At 20.2% G+C, this 23969-nt stretch overlaps 6 protein-coding genes across 7 annotated transcripts; 3 read left to right on the top strand and 3 right to left on the bottom strand.

The window, feature by feature from the left end:
* Positions 1 to 2527: 2527 nt before the first annotated feature.
* Positions 2528 to 9234, bottom strand: LOC122715345 (AP-3 complex subunit delta-1). Its single transcript, XM_043937468.1, has 14 exons — positions 8976 to 9234; positions 8765 to 8860; positions 8519 to 8647; positions 7725 to 8135; positions 7217 to 7290; positions 6474 to 6917; positions 6169 to 6396; positions 5929 to 6091; positions 5425 to 5607; positions 4767 to 5151; positions 4423 to 4691; positions 3747 to 4319; positions 3148 to 3573; positions 2528 to 3070 (listed from the first exon to the last, which is right to left on the bottom strand). Exons 1-14 carry the CDS (start codon positions 9069 to 9071, stop codon positions 2978 to 2980), a joined length of 3570 nt encoding a protein of 1189 aa, XP_043793403.1. The 5' UTR covers positions 9072 to 9234; the 3' UTR covers positions 2528 to 2977.
* Positions 9235 to 9847: 613 nt separating this feature from the next.
* On the top strand, positions 9848 to 12973 carry LOC122714844 (zinc finger protein 345-like). Of its 2 annotated transcripts, none has more exons than XM_043936552.1 (3): positions 9848 to 10135; positions 10571 to 10912; positions 10981 to 12973. In XM_043936552.1, the coding sequence occupies exons 2-3, from the start codon at positions 10610 to 10612 to the stop codon at positions 12931 to 12933; spliced, it is 2256 nt and encodes a 751-aa protein (XP_043792487.1). In that variant the 5' UTR covers positions 9848 to 10135; positions 10571 to 10609; the 3' UTR covers positions 12934 to 12973. The 2 variants fall into 2 exon arrangements, with proteins under 2 accessions (XP_043792487.1, XP_043792486.1); XM_043936551.1 differs by having other exon boundaries at positions 9848 to 10155.
* A 1600-nt stretch (positions 12974 to 14573) lies between these two features.
* On the bottom strand, positions 14574 to 16002 carry LOC122714744. Its single transcript, XM_043936383.1, has 5 exons — positions 15988 to 16002; positions 15741 to 15817; positions 15424 to 15615; positions 15155 to 15342; positions 14574 to 14827 (listed from the first exon to the last, which is right to left on the bottom strand). Exons 2-5 carry the CDS (start codon positions 15813 to 15815, stop codon positions 14650 to 14652), a joined length of 633 nt encoding a protein of 210 aa, XP_043792318.1. The 5' UTR covers positions 15816 to 15817; positions 15988 to 16002; the 3' UTR covers positions 14574 to 14649.
* A 533-nt stretch (positions 16003 to 16535) lies between these two features.
* LOC122714747 (BLOC-1-related complex subunit 7) lies at positions 16536 to 17168 on the top strand. Its single transcript, XM_043936386.1, has 2 exons — positions 16536 to 16878; positions 16989 to 17168. Exons 1-2 carry the CDS (start codon positions 16741 to 16743, stop codon positions 17166 to 17168), a joined length of 318 nt encoding a protein of 105 aa, XP_043792321.1. The 5' UTR covers positions 16536 to 16740.
* Positions 17169 to 17818: 650 nt separating this feature from the next.
* LOC122714743 (ubiquitin thioesterase otubain-like) lies at positions 17819 to 19686 on the bottom strand. Its single transcript, XM_043936381.1, has 5 exons — positions 19292 to 19686; positions 19173 to 19225; positions 18557 to 18856; positions 18256 to 18456; positions 17819 to 18127 (listed from the first exon to the last, which is right to left on the bottom strand). The coding sequence occupies exons 1-5, from the start codon at positions 19332 to 19334 to the stop codon at positions 17930 to 17932; spliced, it is 795 nt and encodes a 264-aa protein (XP_043792316.1). The 5' UTR covers positions 19335 to 19686; the 3' UTR covers positions 17819 to 17929.
* A 398-nt stretch (positions 19687 to 20084) lies between these two features.
* LOC122714746 (DNA polymerase epsilon subunit 4) lies at positions 20085 to 21054 on the top strand. The gene is made up of 2 exons (XM_043936385.1): positions 20085 to 20427; positions 20812 to 21054. Exons 1-2 carry the CDS (start codon positions 20173 to 20175, stop codon positions 20950 to 20952), a joined length of 396 nt encoding a protein of 131 aa, XP_043792320.1. The 5' UTR covers positions 20085 to 20172; the 3' UTR covers positions 20953 to 21054.
* Positions 21055 to 23969: the final 2915 nt, after the last annotated feature.

The raw sequence follows: 23969 nt of genomic DNA, 5'->3' as shown, positions 1-23969 counted from the left end.
CCCTCTTTCCGTTTTATTTACCCCTTAATGCCTGTACAGATATGATCTTCATCCTTCTTAGAATAATATTTAAAAATAATATTTTTTTTATCTAATTTTGTTTTGTACATGTTTTATCTTTTGTCGATATATTCATTATAAATAGATATATTTAAAAAAATGTGTGAAAAATGAATTCCTATTAGATAAAAATTTAAAAGAAATATTAATTTATACAAATATATTATAATTCAATTGATTATATAAAAGATAAAGAGAAATGTGTGTCGTTTATTAAAGATAAATTTTTACTTAAAAAATGAAAATCATGAAAACTAACTAAAAGAAACTAACTTAAAAAAAGAAATCAATAAGTTATTCAAATTCAATCAATCACAGATAAAGAAAAAAAATATAATTTATAAATATCTTGACAAACGATTTAAATGATTATGATTCTGCTCTAATTATTATTTCATTTTTTTTTATTCTACTATATATAATTTTGTTTAAAATTTTTTATTTTTTATATTAAATAAATAAATGAAACAATTAAATAAAATAAATAATTTTGAAAATGAATATTGATATCTGAATGATTTTTTTTTAGATTTTATTTAGATTTTATAAATATTTCGATATTTGATTCCATAATAGCTTTAATTAAAATTTTCTATAGTTATCTTCTATTATATAAATTTCCAATACATTTTTTTTAAAATTTAAATGTTTGTTCATTAGGCGGGAATCATAGATTATTATTCGATATTCGATTCGATTCTTCGATATGAAATAATAAATTATTTCGAGTTATTTAAGAAATATATATAACTACGTAAGTCAAATCAAACTCAATCCAAAATCAGATTAAATTTCTCTGTCTATTCTCAGCTAGCAATCAATTTAAAATTCTTTCAATTAAAATATGTGAATAAAATTGGAAAATAAAATTCAAAGAAACAAATATATTTAATACAGTCTGTATTCGATTGTTGCTTTATTTTTTTTCATGTTAATCTCTAACCCCTAAGTCAATTATTAGTAATACCGATTACCATTAGACTACATGTAGCCACATAATTATAGAATGAATTAGTAAATAATTACCTAACTGTTAATTGAACACTTTCGCTAATCACAAATTAATGTATTAAATATATACGATAAAAAAATGATATATTAAAAAAGAATTAACTTTTATTTATAAATTTAGATTAAATTTCAATTTTAAACATATTTAAATATTTAAAAAAAAAAATATAAAGTTAAAATTAAAAATAGTTTACATGAGATTTTTTCTTTTTATAAGAAAAAATTGTTTACATAAAATATATTTTCAAAGATAAAATCTATTTTTCTTTATATATCAAGTACAAAGAGTAAGACAATTTTTATGAATAAGTTTAACAGATTATTATTCGTAAAAACGAATATTATAAACATCAGTATACATAAACTATAATTAATGTAAAACATGATATCAATAATTTTCTCAAATCAATATGTTATATATTTAATATTATTTATATATAAATGCAAAAAGAAAACAAAAAATTATTTGGCTTAAATATATCTTTATATTGTTATGTTTCAAGGACGAAGTTGTTACTGATTAATCATTTTTGGCACAGTAAATGTCATTATAACAAAATTTATGTTCCATGAAAATTTCTTGATTTCAAATATTTTAAAAAATAAGTAATTTAAAAATTTACACAAGAAAGAATATTTAAAGCAAAAAGTTTAGAAGTAAAATATTTTAATATTTGTATTATTAATACGTAATAGTTCTATTTCTCATTGTTTACATTGTCTAAATGCTGAAGGATTAATTTCAATTTTTATAAATCATTTACTGGCATTTAACGTTAATGTTTTCAATGATTCATTAGTACTTATTTGTTCTTTATGATTTTAAATGATAAATAAATCATTGAATGTTAATGAGGAGCAATGCAATTAAATTATTTTCTTATATAGAACATTTTTTCATATAAATGAAATTGATTTTTGGAAGATATTTAAAATAAAGATATTGTTTATCAGCATACAAGTATCAGCTATTTACATTTGGTGTTCCACATGTTACTGTATTGCGTATTTATATGCTTATCATAAATTCTTATATGTATTAAATTATTGATATTACAAAGTCATTACATGCAGAAAGTATATATTCCGCTGAGAAACATCGATGTACATTCACACGAGTCGCGAGTATCCATGATGTATTTTACAGTTCAATCAGAAATTCAACAATGTAATGATATTAATTTTTAATAACATAAAATTGAAGATATCAGCGTATAAGTAGTTAATTTTTAAAAATATGTATAATTTTCATAATTCATTACAATATTTTACAAATGAATATTCTTATAAATAATATTTCACATAACTTTATCATGCTTTACTTTGGCAAGATAATGTAATATTTCAATGCTATGAATTATATAAACATGTTTTATTCATATTTATATAAAACAAGATCAATTTTTAAAAAAATTGTTAAATAACAATATTTACATATAGTAAATTGTACAAAGAACTTTTTATTACTTAAGAAATGATGAAATTAATTAAAATAAATATTTAATTTTATCACTACTATCTTATTATTGCACTTTAATTTATAAATTGAAATTACATATAAATAAAATAAACTACTTTCATTCTGATGTCTTCAATTCCCAATAATAAATCTCTTTCTCTCTCTTGAAACGTTATCTTACACACTTATTATGTGTGATATTTATACATATACATGTATTTGTTTACATGCATATACTTAAAATTTCTTTACCTAAATTAAATTTAAAAAGTTTAGATAAGATTTTTTTCTGAAAATATTCGATAAGTTTGCAAAGATGATTTCCATAGCTATATATAATGAATACTATTAAAATTTCATTTTACTATTGAGTTATGCAATGAGCATGAATGTAATGAATAAAGATAGGACTCGTAAAATACGGAAAAATTTCAATTTAAATTTATATTATGTCAGGATCCTTAAAATTTCGTCTCCAATTCCTGACAATAACGTATTATTGTCACCTTTACCTTCAATTACCAAATTTCTTGATGATTTCTGTAAAAAAATTTTATTATATCTTTATTAAAATCATTAATAATATTAAATTTTAAAAGATAAAATGTTTTACTTACATTACATTTTAATAAAAGGCACACATGATGTCCCTTCAAAGAATGTCCATATAAAGATGCAGTATCATTGATTTGTTCCACAAGTGTAAGATTACACTTATTACAAATTAAATTTAAAATAACATCAAAATCTTGAGAAAGAATAATTTCTTTTTTAACTTTATATATAAGTTGACCACTTTTAAGTAATTCTGTTAATATATCCTTATGTGAAAGGTGGCCAACCATGAATTTACCGCACGTTAAATGTATAGTAAAATCAAGTTTTTCTTGCAACGTACTTTCTTTGCTTTCTAACATATACGTAAGTGTGCCTCTCAACCTCTGAGCAAATGTTACATCTGAGATTAAAATAGTAAATTGTGTTTCTTTAGTGATCTGTGGAGGCAATTGGAATGGCAGTTTTATACCAAATTCATCTCCAGTCTAAAAGAATCATATATATTTATTAAAACAGATTCTTTATTTTATTATTATAGCAAAAAGTAAATAATAAGTTAATAATAAGAAATAATATTTATAAAAAGAAAAAGGAAAATAATAAATTTTGAAAATATATAATTTTTTTGTTTAAAATTTGTTATGTATAATTAACTTACATTTCTCATTAATCTCAAAGATGATGTATCTGGAACATCAAAAACTAATTCCTTTACAGGCTTTTGACAATTATTCGTAATGAGTATTGACGCAATTAATTTATTTGATTCATGAGGAATTTGTTTTAATTTGTACATTATAGATAGTATTTTATTATTAGCTAATTCTTCATATGAAGTAAGTGGTTCTAAAATTGTATTATCCTCAGAATTTGTAAAATTATATCTTAGATCTGGTAATATTTCTTTAGATGGTGTTGAGATTCCAGCTGTTTCTTCATAATCTGAAGATTTTTTTGAAGATTCTTTTTTACTTTTAGATTTCTTTGATTTTCGATGTTTTGAGTTCTCATCTGTCTTTTTATACTTTTCTTGACTTTTTGATTTTTTGCGTTTAGTATCTTTCCATTCTGATTCTTTTTCACTGAGAACTTCAGAATACTCATTAGTAACAGGTGGTTGAATATTTTCCGAAGAAGTATTATTTTCCAACCACATATTAGTAAGTTCTAATTGATTGTCATAGCATTTATCTTTAACTTCTTTAATCTTCTTTTTAGATTTTTTATGTCCCTATAAAATACAATAAAATAATATTTAATTGTGGTAACAATTTCTTTGTCAAAAAAAAATTTATATTTAATATTGCAACAAATGAACAGAAATAAAATATTACTTTTTCTTTTTTCTTTCCTTTAGATTCAGTAATTTCTTGACTCAAATTATTTTCAATAACTCTATGTTCTAAGACAGGTAATCTTTCATCATCTCTCAAAGGTAAATCTAGATTAATATTTAAAGCTCTATGTGGATCATTTATATCCACTTGATCATAATCATCGCTGTCACTTAATTCTGCACCTGGTGGTAATTCACCTATTCCAGTATTTACTACTTGAATAGGATAAATATCATCATGCTCTTCTTCCGAAGCAGGCTTCTTATCTGAAAATTTCATTTTTACAATTTAATATCTTATAATGATTATGAATTATATGTACATATAAAATTTCAACATACTTTTCTTAGATTTTTTCTTTTTCTTGTCATGTATTTTATATCTTTTATGATTATTTGTAATTTTTAAAGAAATTGGAATATCTAACTCTGCTACGGGAATGTTTTCAAATTCCTCATAAATATTTGATGAATTATGATATGATGTGGAATTTTTAAATGTGCCTTTCAAATAATGTGGATTGTTTTGTTGTTCCAATTTTCTAGCTTCACGGCGTTTTTCAAGTTCTTCTGCTGATGGTTCATTAAATTCACGTTTAGAATAAGAATCATTAATTTTCTCTGTCTTAATGAAAATGTCATTCATATCTAAATCTTCTGAATCTGAACTTTCTGATGGTGGATCATTGATCCATGAATCTAAATCCAAATCTTCAGGAATTGGTACCTAAAAAATATAAGAATATACATATAAATAATTTTACATTTTTTTATTATTGCTAGAAATAAAAAAAACAAACATCTTTTTAATACTTATTTAAACGTTATATTTATAATATATTTAATGAAGAAGACAAAAAAAATCGAAATAAAAAAAATTAATTATCGATTACTAATTACAACAATTCAATTTTATTATAATTATTATAATTATTTTAAAAAAAAAATTTTTACAATAAAATTATGTAAAAAGATAGATATATATATATATGATTAATACCTTTCTTTGTGCTTTTGGAGCAACAGGATTAAGTTCTCCTTCAAATGTTTCCATTAACTCTTGTGCTAAACCAGGATTTTCTTTTAAACACTCAAGTAAAACCAATGCAGAACTAGATCTTTCTTGTACTTCTAAATCCCCACTGCACACAAAAGCAGCTATTTTATCTTTTAATGTAAAAATCTATAAAATATAAAACAAATATGTCATAATTCTGGACAAAATATTCAACATTTAAAATTTTTCAATATTTAATATAATTAATATACTAATATAATTAATATAATATAATATACTAATACTTGTATAAAATATTAAATAGAATGAATTATTGATTAAAAATTAATAAATAATTGATTAAAAAATTATTTATTACAGATTATTTATTATTATTGATTATAAATTAAAATTATACAATAAAAATGAAATAATAATAATATTTATAAATTATTTTACAAAAACAATAATAAAATATATAATGTATCATAAGATAATGTATCATACCTGTTCCATAATCTCTATATTTTTATCTTTTTCAGCCTTACATAATGTTGCTGTTGCAAGTTTTAGAATATTATGAACATAAACAGCTTGAATATGCCCTGGTAAACTAGAAGCTTGTGATCGTAACATTGATTGTAATGTTGCTATAGGATCTTCTAGTTCACTATTAATGGAATGTATTATCAATTATATTTTAAGTAGAAAATTAATATGAATAAAAAACTTTTTTTTACAAAATACCTAGAAAACTCCCCACAAATCCATGCAGCAGCATATAAAACTTCAGACATTGTTGCTCTTGGTTGACCTGTTAGAAGATATGAATTTTCTAACAATAAGGCACATTGTTGAACTGCATATTTTCGTATAGCTTGTACACGAATTGCTACATCAAGTAATTGAGTTGCTACTAATGGTCCATGTTTGGTACCTTCCATTCTTGTAAGTTCAACCAATACAGATATGTACCTATAAATATAAATAAATATTATATAAATATAAATAAAATATTTGTTAATAATTAGAAGATTTGATGATTATTTTACCATTCAAAGTAAGTAACAAACTGATAATTATTTTGTGAACAAATTTGAATAATTTTTGAAAGTAATTCATCTCTATAAGCAGTGCCTTCAGCTTTATCCATATGAACCATTAATTTTTTAACAATTTCCATTAAATTTTTCTTTGAAACCATTCCATATAGTAAGTCCAAGGCACGCAATCTTATACTTTCATCTTTATCATCCAAGCATTGCATTATAAGATCTTTATGAGCTTGTACACTTTTTGGATGAGTTTTCAAAATTTTCGACATTGCTAACAATCCCAAATATTTTAAATTTTGATCAGAATCTTCTATCAATATCCTCAATTTTTGAACACATAACTGTATTGAATCAGAATGATTTGGCATACCAGACGAAATTGAAATTAATACAGCAATTACAGTATTTATACATTCATATAGTAGAGACATTGCAGATGTACTAAAAATCAATAATACCATATAATTAATTCCAAATTACAAAATTATAATAATTATATAACTATTATATAATTAATAATTTTAAAAAATTAAATAACAAAATACAATGAATTATATAATTTGTTTTTTAGCAATTTAAATTATTTTACAAAATATGACTACAACAAAATATAAATAAAAAATATTATAAAAGACAATAAATATCTAACTTTTCCACATTGAAAGCAATAAATATTAAACTAGCAATAAACAAACAAAATAATATATTTATTTATATATAGACAAAAATACATGAAATACCTGTGTATCAAATTTGTAAGGGGTTCTATTAATTTTTTGCCAAGCCTAGGTTCTAGTGGTGTCAATGCGCCAAACTGGAAATATAATTGCAATCTAAGAAATATAATAATATTTAACACATGAATATTTCTAAACATGTAATTGATTTACAACATATAATTTGTAAATACATATTAGAAACAAAAATAAGCTACTAAAAATGCAAATACAACTAATATCTATAATTTACTATATTTTATTAATAAAAAAATAATCAACTAATATGAAAACCTTGAAATCAGGTCAATTAGTGGTTGAGTGAGTCGCCGACCCATTTTTGGCTCAATCAGTGTTATAGTGGAGAACTGAGCATGTGAAACAAGACCAATATTATTTGGCTCATGTTAAATATATATGTATACATATATATTCATGTATACAAATATTTATTAATTACAACAATGAGCCTATGTCATTAATCTGTTTCACTTTATTAATATAAGAATTTTTGAAATTAATATTTACTTACCAGTTTGATAATTTTTATTAGCATCCAATTGTTAGTAGATGTTGTCATGAGTTTGAAAAAAACAGGTGCTAAACTTAAATAGTTTTTTGGATTTTTTCTTGCTAATTCACAAACTACATTAACAGCAGCACTTTGTACACCACTATCTGGATCTTCTAATTTTTCTTTCAATCTAGGAAAAGCAGGCCTTAAAGCCTCTGGAAATCGTAAGAAAACTTTGTACATCATTAGCACTGCTTTTTTGCGTAGATATGGTTTTGTAGATGTTAATAATGTCATTATATCATTAACTAAATCACGTGCAAGATCTGAACTTATAAAACAAGAGAGACCACTCAGAGCCAAACCAGCATCATACTGATTTTGACTATTTAAATCTTTACGAATCATATTTGTAGTTAACATCAAAAGCTGTAATAAATCAAAAATTTATATTTGTTAAAATCAATTTCATTATAAATTCAAAATTTTTAGAAACCTGACAAATCTTCTTTGTCATAACAGAAGTTATAAAATAATTGAATTATTTACTTGTATACAAAATATAGCATTATTTTTACAAATATGTGTATTATATGTGTTAAATGTATGTGTTAAATCTAATAAGAAATATCAATTAAACATACATTATTAAAAAAAAACCTTTAATATACATCTTCTACCATAATTTTTAACAAAAATTTCATTTTTTATAAAAAATGAAACATATATCTAATTTGAAATGAAATATGTAAAATACTTATCAGATTTCTTTGAAATTTAAATTTTATGTCAATTTCCAAATAATATCATACTTCTGTATCTGCATGAAAACTTTGACTTGCCGCTAAATATCCAATTCGTTTATATGTAAATTTTGCAGATGACATCACTTCAATTATATTGAAACCAGCCCAACTAATATCATAGCCTAACATTTGAAGCTAAAAAAATTAAAATATATATGTATATATGTATATATATGATGTATATATTAATAATAGAATTATATATTATCTTGCTCTGTATAAATTGATAAACTATATAAATCTATAACTTACATATGTTAGCTTTGCTACAGCATTTGCTTTTACTGCAACATTATCTTGTCGTAATTCTTGTTTAATTTCTTCTATACACTGTGCAATATATTTTGCCTATAATAATATATTAACATATTATTTAGATAAAAATTTATGTTAATGGTTCAAATAAGGTTATGTCCTTATAATAAATCTTAAAATAATATATAAGATATAATTATAAATTTACCTCATTTTCTTTATTGTTTCTAATTCCACGTACTAAATCGGTCAGATTTTTATCGAACATACGTTCAAAATTTCCTTTTACTTTGCGTAGAGCCATAATGGCATTTAAAAAATAAATATATTTCCAATAATGCTTAAAATCTTGTTTTCTACATCCGCCTAATATTCCGACTTAATCGGATAATTTGCATCGATTGCATTACCGTATGTTAGAAATCTCAAACTTCAATCACAGTCTTACATTTACATTTTTTGACAGATCGGCGGATAAGAAAGTTCCACGAGAAAGTCAAACCTAAGAATTATCACAAATAGACAAACCACTCAACAATTGATTTATCATACATAAAATTCCTAAATTTTGTAAAATTATAGATCTGCTAGTTACAAGCTTTTTCTTTCGATTGGCTATCTAATACAAAAATATAAAATACATAAAATGATTCTATACTTATGCCGAGTTTAAAATAAAAAATGTATATTTATTTCATAAAAAATTAAACAAAATTTAATATTAATAAAAAGTTCCCTTATTAATAATGCATAAATTTATAAGAAATATATTAATAAAATATTTTATAATTAACATTTAATTTATAATATATAATCAGTTGTTAACAAAAATAAATTAAATATTTTAAAATTAAATATAAATACAAATAAAAAAATATAATATTTTTTAATAAATATTTTGTTATTATATTATCTTGTAAAAATTATCTCTAAATTATATTGCATTTTATTACATGAAATAAATATTATCAATTATTGAAATATATATACATATACATATAAACTTTCTTTGTATTGACCCATCTAACAGTTCACTAAGTCTCTAGATTCCTCATTTTGTGCGTTCATTTCAGATTGCTCTCAACTTTTGTAGTATATCTTTGGGAATACATAGGGAAGCCATTGAACAAAGAAATAGAGAAGTATTAAACTTTTTCATAGAAAAATAACGCAGGAACGAATAATATATAACTAAACGTGTGACATTGTTCTTAAATATACAGTGAAAATTTTATGAAAACTGTGTTTGATAAAATTTTAAAAGATAAAATTTATTCAAAGAAACTTCAATGTATTCACCTGGGCATCACTGTTAAAGCATTATCTCAACATCGTGGCATGTTTTCGCGGTGTATAAAAGATCCGAAGGTTGAGAACCTCTCATTTTTGTATGTTAATTTTTTTTTATTTATTTTAAAAAATAAGTTTTTTTTAAATAAAATAATTTCATGTTTTATATACATTCTAATTTTTTATTACACATATATTATAGAATATGTACTAACGCCTCTCAACACTTATTTTATCACAATGTTTTTAAACTCTACAATAAATTTATAATAAATTTTTATTTTTTATTATCAATAACATATTGATTACAATATTGTTATTTATATACAGTTTTTAAATAAATACTATATATATTTAAATTCAGATTTAATGAAAACCCAATATAATGTCATAAATATTTTTTTTTTATTAAAAGACAATTTAAAATCAAAAAATAAAAACTGTTTTATTAAAAGAATATATTTTTTTATGTAGAAATTATTAAATAATATTATTTTTATGAATTTTTTACAGGAAATATATTAAAGATAAATTGCTTTCTACTAATAAATAATGACAGAATATTTTGATTTACCACTTAATATGGACAGAATATGTAGAATTTGCCTTACAGAAGGTACTAATTTATCACCTATTTTTTGTACGGATCAAGAAGTGAATGATTTTTCGGCTCTTCCTCAAAAAATACAAGTTTGTGGATCAATAGAAATTCATGAACAAGATGGATTACCTTCTTTAATTTGTGATATTTGTATTTATAAAGCAAGTGTCGCTCATGAATTTAGACAACAATGTCAACATTCTGATGCCAAATTACGAATGTATTATAACAAACCATCTAAAATTACTATTGTGGTAAATATATGATATATTAATATTTTATATCACATAGCAAATATAAACAATGAATTTAAATATTTTAGGATACATATACGCAAACTGAATCTGAGATAAGAACATTGTTATCTAAAGAACAAATTAATCAAGAGAGTTATTTTGTAAAAGAGGAAATGCATGTAGCATCAAATTCTCAAGAATATGTACAAACTAATGATTCATATTGTAGAGATGAATCTAACTTAAACACCAGCCAAATTGATATGCAGAATGAGAAACTTTTTATTTGTTCTATTGGATTTGAAGGACCTAAAGAAATTGAAAAAGAATCTTGTACCTCAGAAAATAATATACATGAGACATCTCTTACACAAGAAATCAATAATGATATTTCTGAAACTATAAATATGCAAAATAAACCAGAAGAAAATCAAGATATCAATCAAAATTTAGAGGAAGATGATAGAAAACAAGAAGTAGAATTTTTTGATGAAAATATATTAAATGACAATGTTAAAGAAGAAGAAGAAGTTGTGCAGAAACGTACTTCTACTAGGAAAGTAAAATCAGTGCCTAATAAAACTTACAGCGAAGATGAAATTCATGATAATTATTATGACTCAAGTAATGATGGTGAAGATTCTGGAGAATTAAAATTTAAATGTAAAGTATGTGCAAAATGTTATAGCACACAAAGAGGCTTAAAGAAACATTCCCTTGTTCATGAAAAGAAACATAAATGCAATATTTGTTCAAAAATGTTTTATAGATTAGAGAACATGGAAAATCATAAAAAAATACATGCATCAAAACCACTTGCATGTCAATTATGTCACGCATGCTTTTCTAAACCTCAAAGTCTTGTACGTCACTTAAAATCTCATACAGAAAAAGTAAATAATATGATTAAACAAATTAGTACAGATGAACAAAAAGACAACAAGGAACCAAAAAAAGAAATGAAATTTGAAGATGATACAGATGATGAAAATGGTACTGTAAATGAAGTTTATGATTTTGAAAATGCACCTGAGTTGTACAAATGTGAAATTTGTAGTCAATATTGTTCTTCATTAAAAAATCTGAAAAGACATAGTCTTGTACATGGAGATAAAAAATATTCCTGTACTGTATGTAAAAAATGGTTTTTTAGGCCTGATACATTAAAAAAACATGCAGAAAAACATGGTCATGGATTATTAGATAATTTAGTAGATGATAATAAATTTTTTGATTCTGATGATGATTCTTTCCCAAATACTACTCAAAATACTTTACAAGAAAATGAAAATGTTAAAAAAGAAGAAAGTGATGAAGATGATTCTGGTGAATATAAATGTCAACATTGTGATAAAATTATGGCAACAAAGAAAGGTCTTAGACGTCATGTATCAATGCATAAACCAAAAGCTGAACCAGTTACTTGTGAAATCTGTGGAAAGGTATGTGCTAGTCAAGCTCGTCTTGTTCTTCATCAAAGGACACATAAACCAAAAGAAAAAGTTCCAAGAGAATATTTGTGTCACATTTGTAGTAAGGTGTATCCAAGTAATTCTTCTCTAACTTATCATATGAGAACTCATACTGGTATCAAACCACATGTGTGTAAAACTTGTAATAGTGGATTTACTACAACAACCAGTTTAGCAAATCACATTAGAATTCATACAGGTGATAAACCATTTGTTTGTCATGTATGTAGTGCTGCATTTGCTGTGAGTTCAGCTTTTAGACGACACTTGACTCGACATACTGGAGAAGCAAATTATTTGTGTAAAACATGTGGTAAAGCATTCAAAAGACTAAGTACTTTAAAAGAACATACTTATACTCATTCTGGTGAAAAACCATATGTGTGTAAAACTTGTGGAGCTGCTTATAGCCATAGTGGTAGTTTGTTTGCACATCAGAAACGTTGTCGAGCTCAATATGGAGAGATGGTTGTAGATGAACATCATCATACAGTTGCTCACCATATTCATGTAAATAATGTGCAATCTGCAGTACGATCACTTGCTGTGATAGGACAAATGTTTTAATAAATAAGTTTTATTATATCAAAAAAACAATGGTTTTGCTTGTGCATTATAACAAATTATATACATATACATACATACATATATATATATATATATATATATATATAAATTAATATATGTGTATAAATTATATTATATACATTGAAATGTGCTATGATTTATAACATATATAAGATATGTATACAAAATTATTGTAGAAATCGTGCACTTATGTAAATATATAAACAGCTTTTTTTACTAAAGAAAATTTATTTAGATATTCATATATTTAGAAACTTTGTAGATTGATGTTTTATTGCAAAATTTATTTCTTCATTTAAATAATGGTTATTGTGAATATTTTTTAATTATATATGAATATTTTTTTAAGTTTAACTTTAATATTCATAATTATAAAAATATAATTGCAGAATTTAAATATATTAATAAATACATTATTTATTTAGAGTGTCCCAAAATCATATTGAAGGCAAAAATAGATGAATTTCTTATATTAAGAAAAAATAGTGAGTTCATATAATTTTTTAATATAAAACCTAATTATTGATATAAAAATAGATTTAAAAAAAATTTGAAAAAAATTTTTTTTAAAATTTAAAAAAAAAATATTAAAAATTCAGGCCTATGGCGAACATATAAAAAACTTTTTAACAAAATCTATTCAAATTTCAATAATTAAATATATATTCATATATATATATACATATATATATATATATATATATATATATATATGTATACACAATAAATAAAATATATTTTGCCATTAATTTCGATAGTTTTAATTTATTTTATAAATATTTATATATGTTTAGTGTCAATGTCAATGAATTGTAATTATTATATTCAGATCTTAACTTTTTTAATTTTTATTCTTTAAATAAATTTAGCGAAAATTTTTTTATTTTCTATTATGATTTTAGAACACTCTATATATAAATTGAATGTATAATTTAAATAATTTTTTTTATATGCAAATAATTGAATAAAAGTAGAAAATTATATATTACTTTATATGTCATTTACATTTTTTCGTTTTTTTTTTTAAATTGAATTAAGAAATTTATTATAATATTGGCAGTATTATAATTTTGTATAAAAAATTAAAGATTTTTTTTATATATATTCATGTATATATTATACAATTACTTAAAACATTTTATTATTTATATATATATATATATATATATATATATATTTATTGGATTATATGAAAAAATACATTTAACAATCGTATATTAAAAAAAATAAATATGCAATATAAATATATTGTGCCATTAAAACATATAAATAATAGAAATTTAAAAAATTTTTTTTATTATTTAAAATTTTACTTTTTTTATCTATTTTGTATTAATATAAAAAATATTAAATTTTAATATTTAAATTAATTATTTCAATAAATATTGAATCAAATATAAATAAATGCTTTGTGAAATGAATTTATTTATATATAATGAATTTTGTTTACTATTTATTTATATAAGAAATTCAATAATAGTATAAAATTAATAAAAAATTACTTTCTTATTTATTTATTACATAATAAATACAATCATAATTTAAATCAATTTAATTATAATCAGAAAAATAATATTATATTTTTTGAAATGAAATAGTAAAAATTACAAACATTAAAACAATAATTAACATACAAACATTATACAAAATTAAAATAAATATTATAAAGATTTTATTTCTTGATTTGATTTGATTTTATTTCTTTTGATCTGATTCTCTTTGCCTTTTCTTTTTAAGCAATTCATAACGACGCCAAATAGAAGCTCGGGTTCGTTTTAAAACTTTCGCTAAATCTGCATATTTCCGCTTCTGATCAAGGTTTGCATTATGTTCTAAATAATTCAAAATCATTTTATCTTCTTCTGGATGAAACCTTTATATATTAAATATTATATTAACATAACAATAATAATAAGATATAAAAATAAGATATATAAATAAGCATTATATTATATAATGTATAAATTTTGTAAAATCTGAACTATATTATTTTTAATCAAATAAAAAGCATTCAATATCAAAAAAAAAATTATTTTATTATGATATAAGTATTTTTATTTTTGATATAAAAAATATAAATTTCTTTTTTATATAATATTTAATAGAATGTAAATATTACGTGATATAAAAATAGGATTTATTATATAATAAAAATTAAAATGTGTATCGGTATTTAATATAAAAAAATTTTCTACATTACCTTCTTTGAAAATGATTTGTATATAAATTTCTAAATCTGTGATATACACTATATAAAGTTCTATTTGGCAAACCATCAGCTAAAAATTGTACAAATTTTCTTCTTTGTTTTTTACTGCGAATATATGTTTTATTTCCTTCTCTCAAGAGTAAAAATGGTTCAACCTTTTTAGAATCCCATTTATGCAACTATATTTTTAATTTGATCACAATAAAAAATTTTTTAATAAATTTTTTTGAAAACAAACATATAATATTCTTCGAACAAACCTTACAAAATTCTTTCCAATTATTACTAATTATTTTATCTTCTACCGAATCATAACATCCTTTTTTAATGAATGTTATTTGTTTAAATCTTTCTATTTCTTCATTTTTTAGAGGACGAGATCCTGCTCTAGTTTCAATTTCATGTTGTGGTAACACAGGATTTTTTAATTGTACATTCAATCCTTTTAAATACTATAATAAAAAAATTTGTATAATTACTTTAACTTAATATAATATGTTGATTTAAGATTATTAACATATTAATTTATTAAAATTTTTATATTGCATTATATTGCATCATCTATTAAATACATTACTTGTGTATCTTCTTTACAAAGTTTATTTGCTTCTTTAATTTGTTGTACAATTAAATTGACATCATCAATGCTCATTTCTGAAATTTATATTTTAATAATAAATGCTCATATATATCATATGTACATATATATATATATATATTTAATACGTATTATTATAATATTTTATAATAATATGTAAATTATAATTAAAAATCATAATAATATAAACTATTTATTATTTTTTTTTCAAAAATGTTTTTCATACTTCGTTTCGTGTTATATTTTTATGAACTATAAAATCATTATTTTATAATTATAAAGTCATATAATATTCAAAATATACGTAATTTATAAGTTATCTTCTACAAAATTTTTACTATATATATATATATATATATATATATATATATTATATATAATATAGCTTAAATTAGATTTAGGTTAAATATATTTACCAAGTCGACTTATTGAAAGTAAACAAAATAAAATAATCAATCTAGGGGAATTCAATCGATTCAATTAATAAAATTGAAACTATGAAATAAAAAGATATCTTTCTGCACATAAATTTATTCGCAAAATTCAATATAAACATAAATAATGCAATAATTTCGAACAATAAAATAACGAACTTAATTCAAATTAGTCAACGTCTGAAATATTGAATGATAAGGCTACTCTATATCTAGTCTGTGGTAATATTTATCAGCTGATTTTATTATTTTGATTATTGTATTTTAAATGTCATATAATTTATTTGTTTACATGCGATTTGCAATTTTTTATTAAAAAAGAATTTTAATGAATAAGATTCTAATATATTATTAATTTTTAAATATTATTTAAATCTATTATTAATCTATAATTAATAATTACAGACAATAAAAAATTATAATATTTACATAATTTAATACATGTGGTAATAAGTTATCAAAATGAAGATATGAACTTAAATTTACTATAATAAATAAATTAAAATTATTTATTAATTTTAAAAATTAATAAATACTTATACACTATGGCTTCAGCTTCAAGTACAAGTGCTCGAAGTTTATTTGTTGAATCAAAAATGAGATTAGCTGATAGAGTACAAGTTAATGTGAACAATATTGCATCTCTTGCCAGACAAATACAAAGAGGTTCAAAAAGTAGCGAAGTAAAATTTAATTATATAATTTTTCAATAATTCTATTATCTATTATTTTATTATCCAAATATATAATTGTATAAATATTATTTTTTTTTATAATTAAAATATTTTTGTAGATAATAATGCATAGTGCAAAAAATTTTGCACAGCAAGAACATGGTGTAGAGATTGCAGAAGCTAATCTAAAAAAAATTGCTCTTATAACTACTCATTTAGAATATCAAATGGAATCTATTAACAGAAGTTTTATGACTTTGGAAGAAGTTACTGAACAAGTACGTGCTATGCAAAGATAAATTATAATAAATATTTACCATATTTTTATTTATAATATATACTTAATGATATATTTTGTATTTTTGTATTATATTATTATTATTACTAATATATTATATTATTATAATATGTTTTAATTAAATATAATATTGTATTATTACTACTAGTAAAACAAATTAATCTATTAAAATTCAGTTTATATAATTGTATATATATTTTATAATATATAATATATAAATAAGATTATATGATTTGTATAATAGAGTTCAATTTTATGAATATTTATATAGTATTATAAAACATTGTTTACTTAACATTTATCTTTAATTTGTAATAAAATTTAATCAACTACTATATTTCATAATTATTATAATAAAAATATATCATTCTTGTAATATATATAATAGAAATTTGATATATATTATATATTTCAAATTAAAATATAAATATTCAAGATTTATTAATATAATTTTTGTTATTTATTTAATGCATTTAATAAACTTATAATAAAATTATAAATAATACAATATATTTATAAATTATAAAGATCAATTACAATTTATTATTTAAAAAGAAACAATTTTTTTTACATAAAATTTCATAATTTTATTGAATATTCTATAATACTTAAATTAATTACTTACAATTATAACATATATTTAATCAAACTTCCAAAAATTTTATGAGATTTAATTACATACATAAGATATAATTTGCTAAATAATTGATCTTTGTCATGAGATTTTTTAAAAAATTGTATGTAAGTTTAATGTATCATTTATCAAGGATATAGAATATCATAATGACCAGGACGATATAATAAATGAACGGCAGGAGTAGCACCTTCAGGGAAATCATGTGCTGTTACTTCAGTTCCTGCACCTCGATCCATATAACGAACACGTACTCCAGTTCCTAAAGCAGTACTCATAGCTATGATGTGAATATGATCAGATTCTTTGTACATTGGTTCTACTTCCTATAAAAATAATTTAATCAATACTAATTAAAATGTAAGAGATTTTAAAATTTTCTTAGAAAATTTTACTAATCATAATATCTTATATACAATTTTTTTATGATAAATAACAATACAATAATACTCACTTGACGACAAAATTCTGAAACAGTACGTTCTCCTTCAATAAAATGCTGATAAAAATCAGCTTCTCGTCGTAATTGACCAGAAGTAATTAATCTAAGATATACAACAACATAATCAGAACAACCTTGTTCATTGAAAAGTTTATGTAATTCAATATAACTTGACTCTGCATCTTCTCCTACTTTATCAATTACATCCATAAACTATAATGCAAAAAATAAAACATTTATTTCTGTAAATTTAAAGAAATAAAAAAACAAATCATAAATTTATTATTTATAATTTATAACAATACATATTTACCGTATCATGAAAATCTTCAACTGTAAATTGAGGAAAACCTAATGCTACCAAATTATCTTTACTTTTTAATGCAAGTTCTCGAAATTTTTCATATTCATCTTTATTTCCAATTAACTTTTCAAGATATGCATAACTAAAAGCTCTAAAAAAGCAATTTCCATCAGGTCTAGTTCTCCTAATATATGAATATTTTTGACCTAATGCTTTAGCTTTTGATAAATATACTTCATCTTCAGAATATTCACGTTCCAAACTTTTTATAGATTCTTTTTCTCCAACTAAAGCAATAGATTCAGAAATCTGGAAAATAATTTTATATTTTCATTCATAAAATAATAAAGAAATTCATATAAAATAAAGAAATAAAGATCAAATATTAAATTAAAAAATTTATATTTGAATTATAATTATATTTTAATTACATATAATCTAGGATATAGTAAGATAATCAAATAAACAAATGATTTAAAATCAAAAAAACAAAAAATAAGAACGAAAATTAATGACAATTATTGAAATCTCATAAACAAAGATATATAATTTTTCAATTTAAATATTACTTAATAATCAAGTGAAAAAAAAATAAATTTATACAGTAATAATAATATATATTAACCTCCATTTCGATTCGCCTTTGTTGTTGAAGAATCAACTCATCTTGGTTGACATCTGTAATAAAACAAATATGATAAGTTATATGTTCATTCTTTTGAATTTTAATTTATATTTGTGAACCTGTATTTTCTGTTAATTGCTCTTTACAAGATTTCTCTTCCATATTTCAAGAGGTTTTCATAAATTTTGAAACGACTGTCAAATTATCAGTCGTAAATAAAAGCCCAATGTCCATGTGGAAATTGAAAAGACATCTACCGTTGTATTAAAATGTTTTAGATTGGTAACTATATCTCTTGATAGTTATAGCATAGTACATAATTTTTTAACAGAATAGATTTTTAAATAATTTTTTCTATATGTTATATATTATAGTTAAATTCATTAAAATAAAGTAGAGAAAAAAAATTCTTTTCTCTTTAAAATCATAATAAAGAATACTATTAAAAATTTTATATTCTACCACTAGAATATCATGTTCTCACTAGATTAATATAACCCGCCAAATATTAAATAATATACAATATAAAATTATGTGAGTATTTAATTTTTTGTTTTTGATATAATTAAAAATTAAAAATTCTGGAATCATTATATATTATATATTATGAATATATAATGATAACCTAAAAGAAAAATAAGATTAACTATTCAAATTCTTATGAAATTTATAACTTTCAAATATTATTTAATGTTAATTAATTTATTTATTATTTATTAATAATGTTTAATTTTAAAAGAATATATATTAATATAAAATAATATTACATAACAATATAAGACCTTAAAAATTTAAGTACTACATTTCTATACATATAATATTATTTTAAATGGTTTGGAATTTAAAAATATAAATAAAGTATGAATAATATAATCTTAAATATTAATAAATTAATAACATTTGTTCCTTTAATAATGATTTTTAATATGCGTTACTCAATAATCGAATTATTTGGAAATTTTATTATTAAAACTAATTTTGTAACTGTTGCAATTTTGAAATGAAATCAATATGTATAAACATGGCACATTTTGAAGAGGAAGGAAGTGTAAGTGACAAGGAATTAAATGAAAGTATTAGTAGTACAGGAAAAGAAAATTCTCAAGAAGAAATTGAAAATAATGCTCGTATTGATGAAGAACAAAAAGAAAAATTAGTAAAATTACCATTAGGTAGAATAAAAACAATTATAAAAATGGATCCTGAAGTACATATGGTTAACCAAGAGGCTGTTTTCTTAATTACAAAATCTACGGTAATTATATTTTATTTATTTACGGAATTAATATAATATTGTTTCTATCTTAAAATATTAAAAAATTTGTAATTAATAATCTTTTAATAATTAAATTATAAATATAATAAAATTATTTTCCAATTTATATTTAATTTATACTTCTTATTTTTATAAACAATTAAACAAATTATATTATATTATATTATATTATATTATATTATATAATATAATATATAATATTATATTAAATGAAAATTGTAATATGTAATAGTATATAGTCTATATTTTGATATTATATATATATATATGCTTTATTATTTTAATTCAATTTTAATATTTATTAAATGAACTAATTTTTATAATAAATATTTTATATCTTAATCATTAAATTTTATATTACAGGAACTTTTTATTGATTCTCTTGCTAAAGAATCATATAAATATACAGCACAAATGAAAAAAAAAACAATACAAAAAAGAGATGTAGAAAGTGCAATTAATAATATTGATGCACTTGTATTTTTAGAAGGAATGTTAGATTAAAATTTAATAAAATATTTAATTTTTTTATATTTCAATATAATAATAATATAATAATAATAATAATAATATTATCTTTTTATTTTTTTTCAATATTATAATATTGCATTGAAAAAAAATTATATATATACATATATATATATATATATATACACAGAATATGTAAATATAGCTTAAATATTCCATATTTAATACAAAGAAACATAAAACAATTTAACTTATCATTAAAAAATGAAAGATAAATATATAATATTATATTTTATAATTTATAGAAATTAAGGCTATGATAATGAGTATAATAAAATTCATTTGTTTTTTATGTACATAAATTAAAATTTTATTAAATTTATTATTAAGTTTAATATTTAATTAATTAAACATATTTCACATAACAGAAATGTTTTTTATTATATTTATACTAAAATGTTAACATCCATTTAAGATGTATTTTAATATCCATTTTATTGTAAAACTCATTTAATACAATTATATAATTTCATCTGCATGTACAAAGAATTGCATAATTTTATTATTATACAAATATTTAAATAAGATTTATAATATTATACATATGAATATATCTTTAAAATATTTTCACATTTTATTAAATATTTCTAGGTTATCTGTAATGTACCTTCTATGATGTAGGATGAAATTTGTACATTGGAATTAATTTTAATTTTCATTTTAATTGTTGTAATTTGTATAATACAAAGATTAAATTATTTAAATTATCTTATTTAAAATATTAAAAAATATTTTCCATGTGGAAAAGAATATTTAAATTTTTATCTAATATATATTTATGAACAACATAGAAAGAAAAAATCAGTCTTATTTTATACATGCCAATTAATTAGTTTTTATTTTACCATAAAAATAGAATTATTAAATGAAAATATTTATTCATTTTTATTTATTTTATTCACTTTTTCATTCTTATATTAAAAATAAAAATAAATAACATTGCATTTATTTATAAATTATTATTTTACAAAAAGAATTCAATAATAGTTTAAATTATCCATTCTGATTTTTCAAAATATTTTAATTAATTCATTTAGTTAATTAAATTAATTAACTAAATTATCTAAATAATATCACTTTATAATAAAAAATTGTTATCAATAAAAAAAATATATATATATTTTTTAAAAAATATCTATCATAAAATTTGATAGAAATTATATGAATTTTCTGGTTAAATGTGTTATTATGAACATTTCTATTTGTAATTTTGTTTAAAAATTTTGTTAAAAATCATAAATTAAAAAATATAAAAAATTATTGCTAAAATTTTATTACAAATAACAAATTTTTATTAAATATTTTAAAACAAAATATTATAAATTACAAAATATTTCATCTAATATTTACTAGTACGCATATAGTTTTAACATAAAATTTAGTAAATAAATTAAATTAAAAAGTAAAAAAAATTAAAATAAATAACAAGTTATATTATTCTATTTTAAAAATATTCTATTTTTGATTCTATCTTGCAATAAACATTTATATAAAAAACATTTATCATGAAATCAAATGAGATAATTCATCAATTAAATGAGATAATTCTTGTTTTAATTTTATCAAGTAAAATCAATTATCATTTATATAATATTTTTTATCAATTTGCTAATTTGCATATATATAATATTTTGAATATGTACTACATATGTATTACTAGTAAAATTTTATTATTATTACATTTAATAATAAGATAGCATTTTTCATATTGAATTTATAAATTCAATTATATATTTTTAGCTGGTTTATAATTAAATTATATTATTTAAAATATTTTGAAATCAGGTGATCAGAATGTACATTAATATTAACTTATTAATTAATTTATATAATTAATTAATTTATATAATTTATAATATTAATTTTTTTTCAGAGTATTTTCTACTAATTTTTTTAGCAATTTTAAATAATGATAAAAATATATATTTTTTCAGAATAATAATAATAAAAATAATAATCAATATTTATAAAAAATTATAAGTATAAAGCAAATCAAATAATGATTTTAGTAGTCTTATATTTTGAAAATTGTTAAAAAAATATTCTTAATAAAAACATTTTTAATTTTGAATTATATTAATATATCTCTGTCACCTAATTGTATTTTTATCCCTGAATCTTTTTTTTATATTATTTAAAAAGATTTTCTTTAAAATATTTATTTCATTAATAGTAAAAATAAAACAAAAAAATTTTAAAACTTTGCAATTTTTACCATAAATATTTCATTAAACAAATTCATTTTTCTTACAAATGAAATAATGTAAATTTTTGACTTCTAGATAACATTTTATTACATTAATCATGTGTATTTAATTATAAAAAACAAAAAACTTAAAGCATATAAAATTTGTTGAATTTATAATAAAAAAAATTGTTCGATTTTTATTTATATTACATGGTTATGTCGTTTTATAAATATTAGCTTAGTAATAGTTTACTGAAATAAATATATTATTCAAAGCGATTTAAAAGAGATTTTAAATTCTTTTCATTGCTTTCAGTTTCTTTAAATTCAAAATTCAAAAATTATTGAAATAACTTACTATAACTATATTTTGCATATTATATTAAAATGATATATAACATTAATATAATATTTGAGTATTATATTTCAGTTGAATTGAAAGATTATTTATATTTTTATAAGAATTGAAATTATTATTTTTTATATATTTTTGTTTTTCTTAATATAATCTACAATTAGAATTGATAAATTCTATATTTATAAATATAATGATTGTGAAAATGATTTATATATGGGGTTATTATTTTATATGGATTAAAAATTAATCCTTATTTTTGAAATTTTAATTCACAATACATCTTAACACTTGAGTATGATTGCAATTTTTTGTATTTTAACATACATTAAATATGTATATTTTATTAATCTAAGATAGTATAAGTTGATTTCATATATAAATTAATAATTAAAATATTTGTTTTAAACAATTTTTCTAACATTAAACAAATGTTACCTAGTTATTAAA

Source organism: Apis laboriosa, unplaced genomic scaffold, assembly GCF_014066325.1.
Source record: "Apis laboriosa isolate Shangri-la unplaced genomic scaffold, ASM1406632v1 scaffold34_cov151, whole genome shotgun sequence".
NCBI classification, from domain to species: Eukaryota; Metazoa; Arthropoda; class Insecta; order Hymenoptera; family Apidae; genus Apis; species Apis laboriosa.
This window is presented reverse-complemented; position numbering and strand designations above follow the sequence as displayed.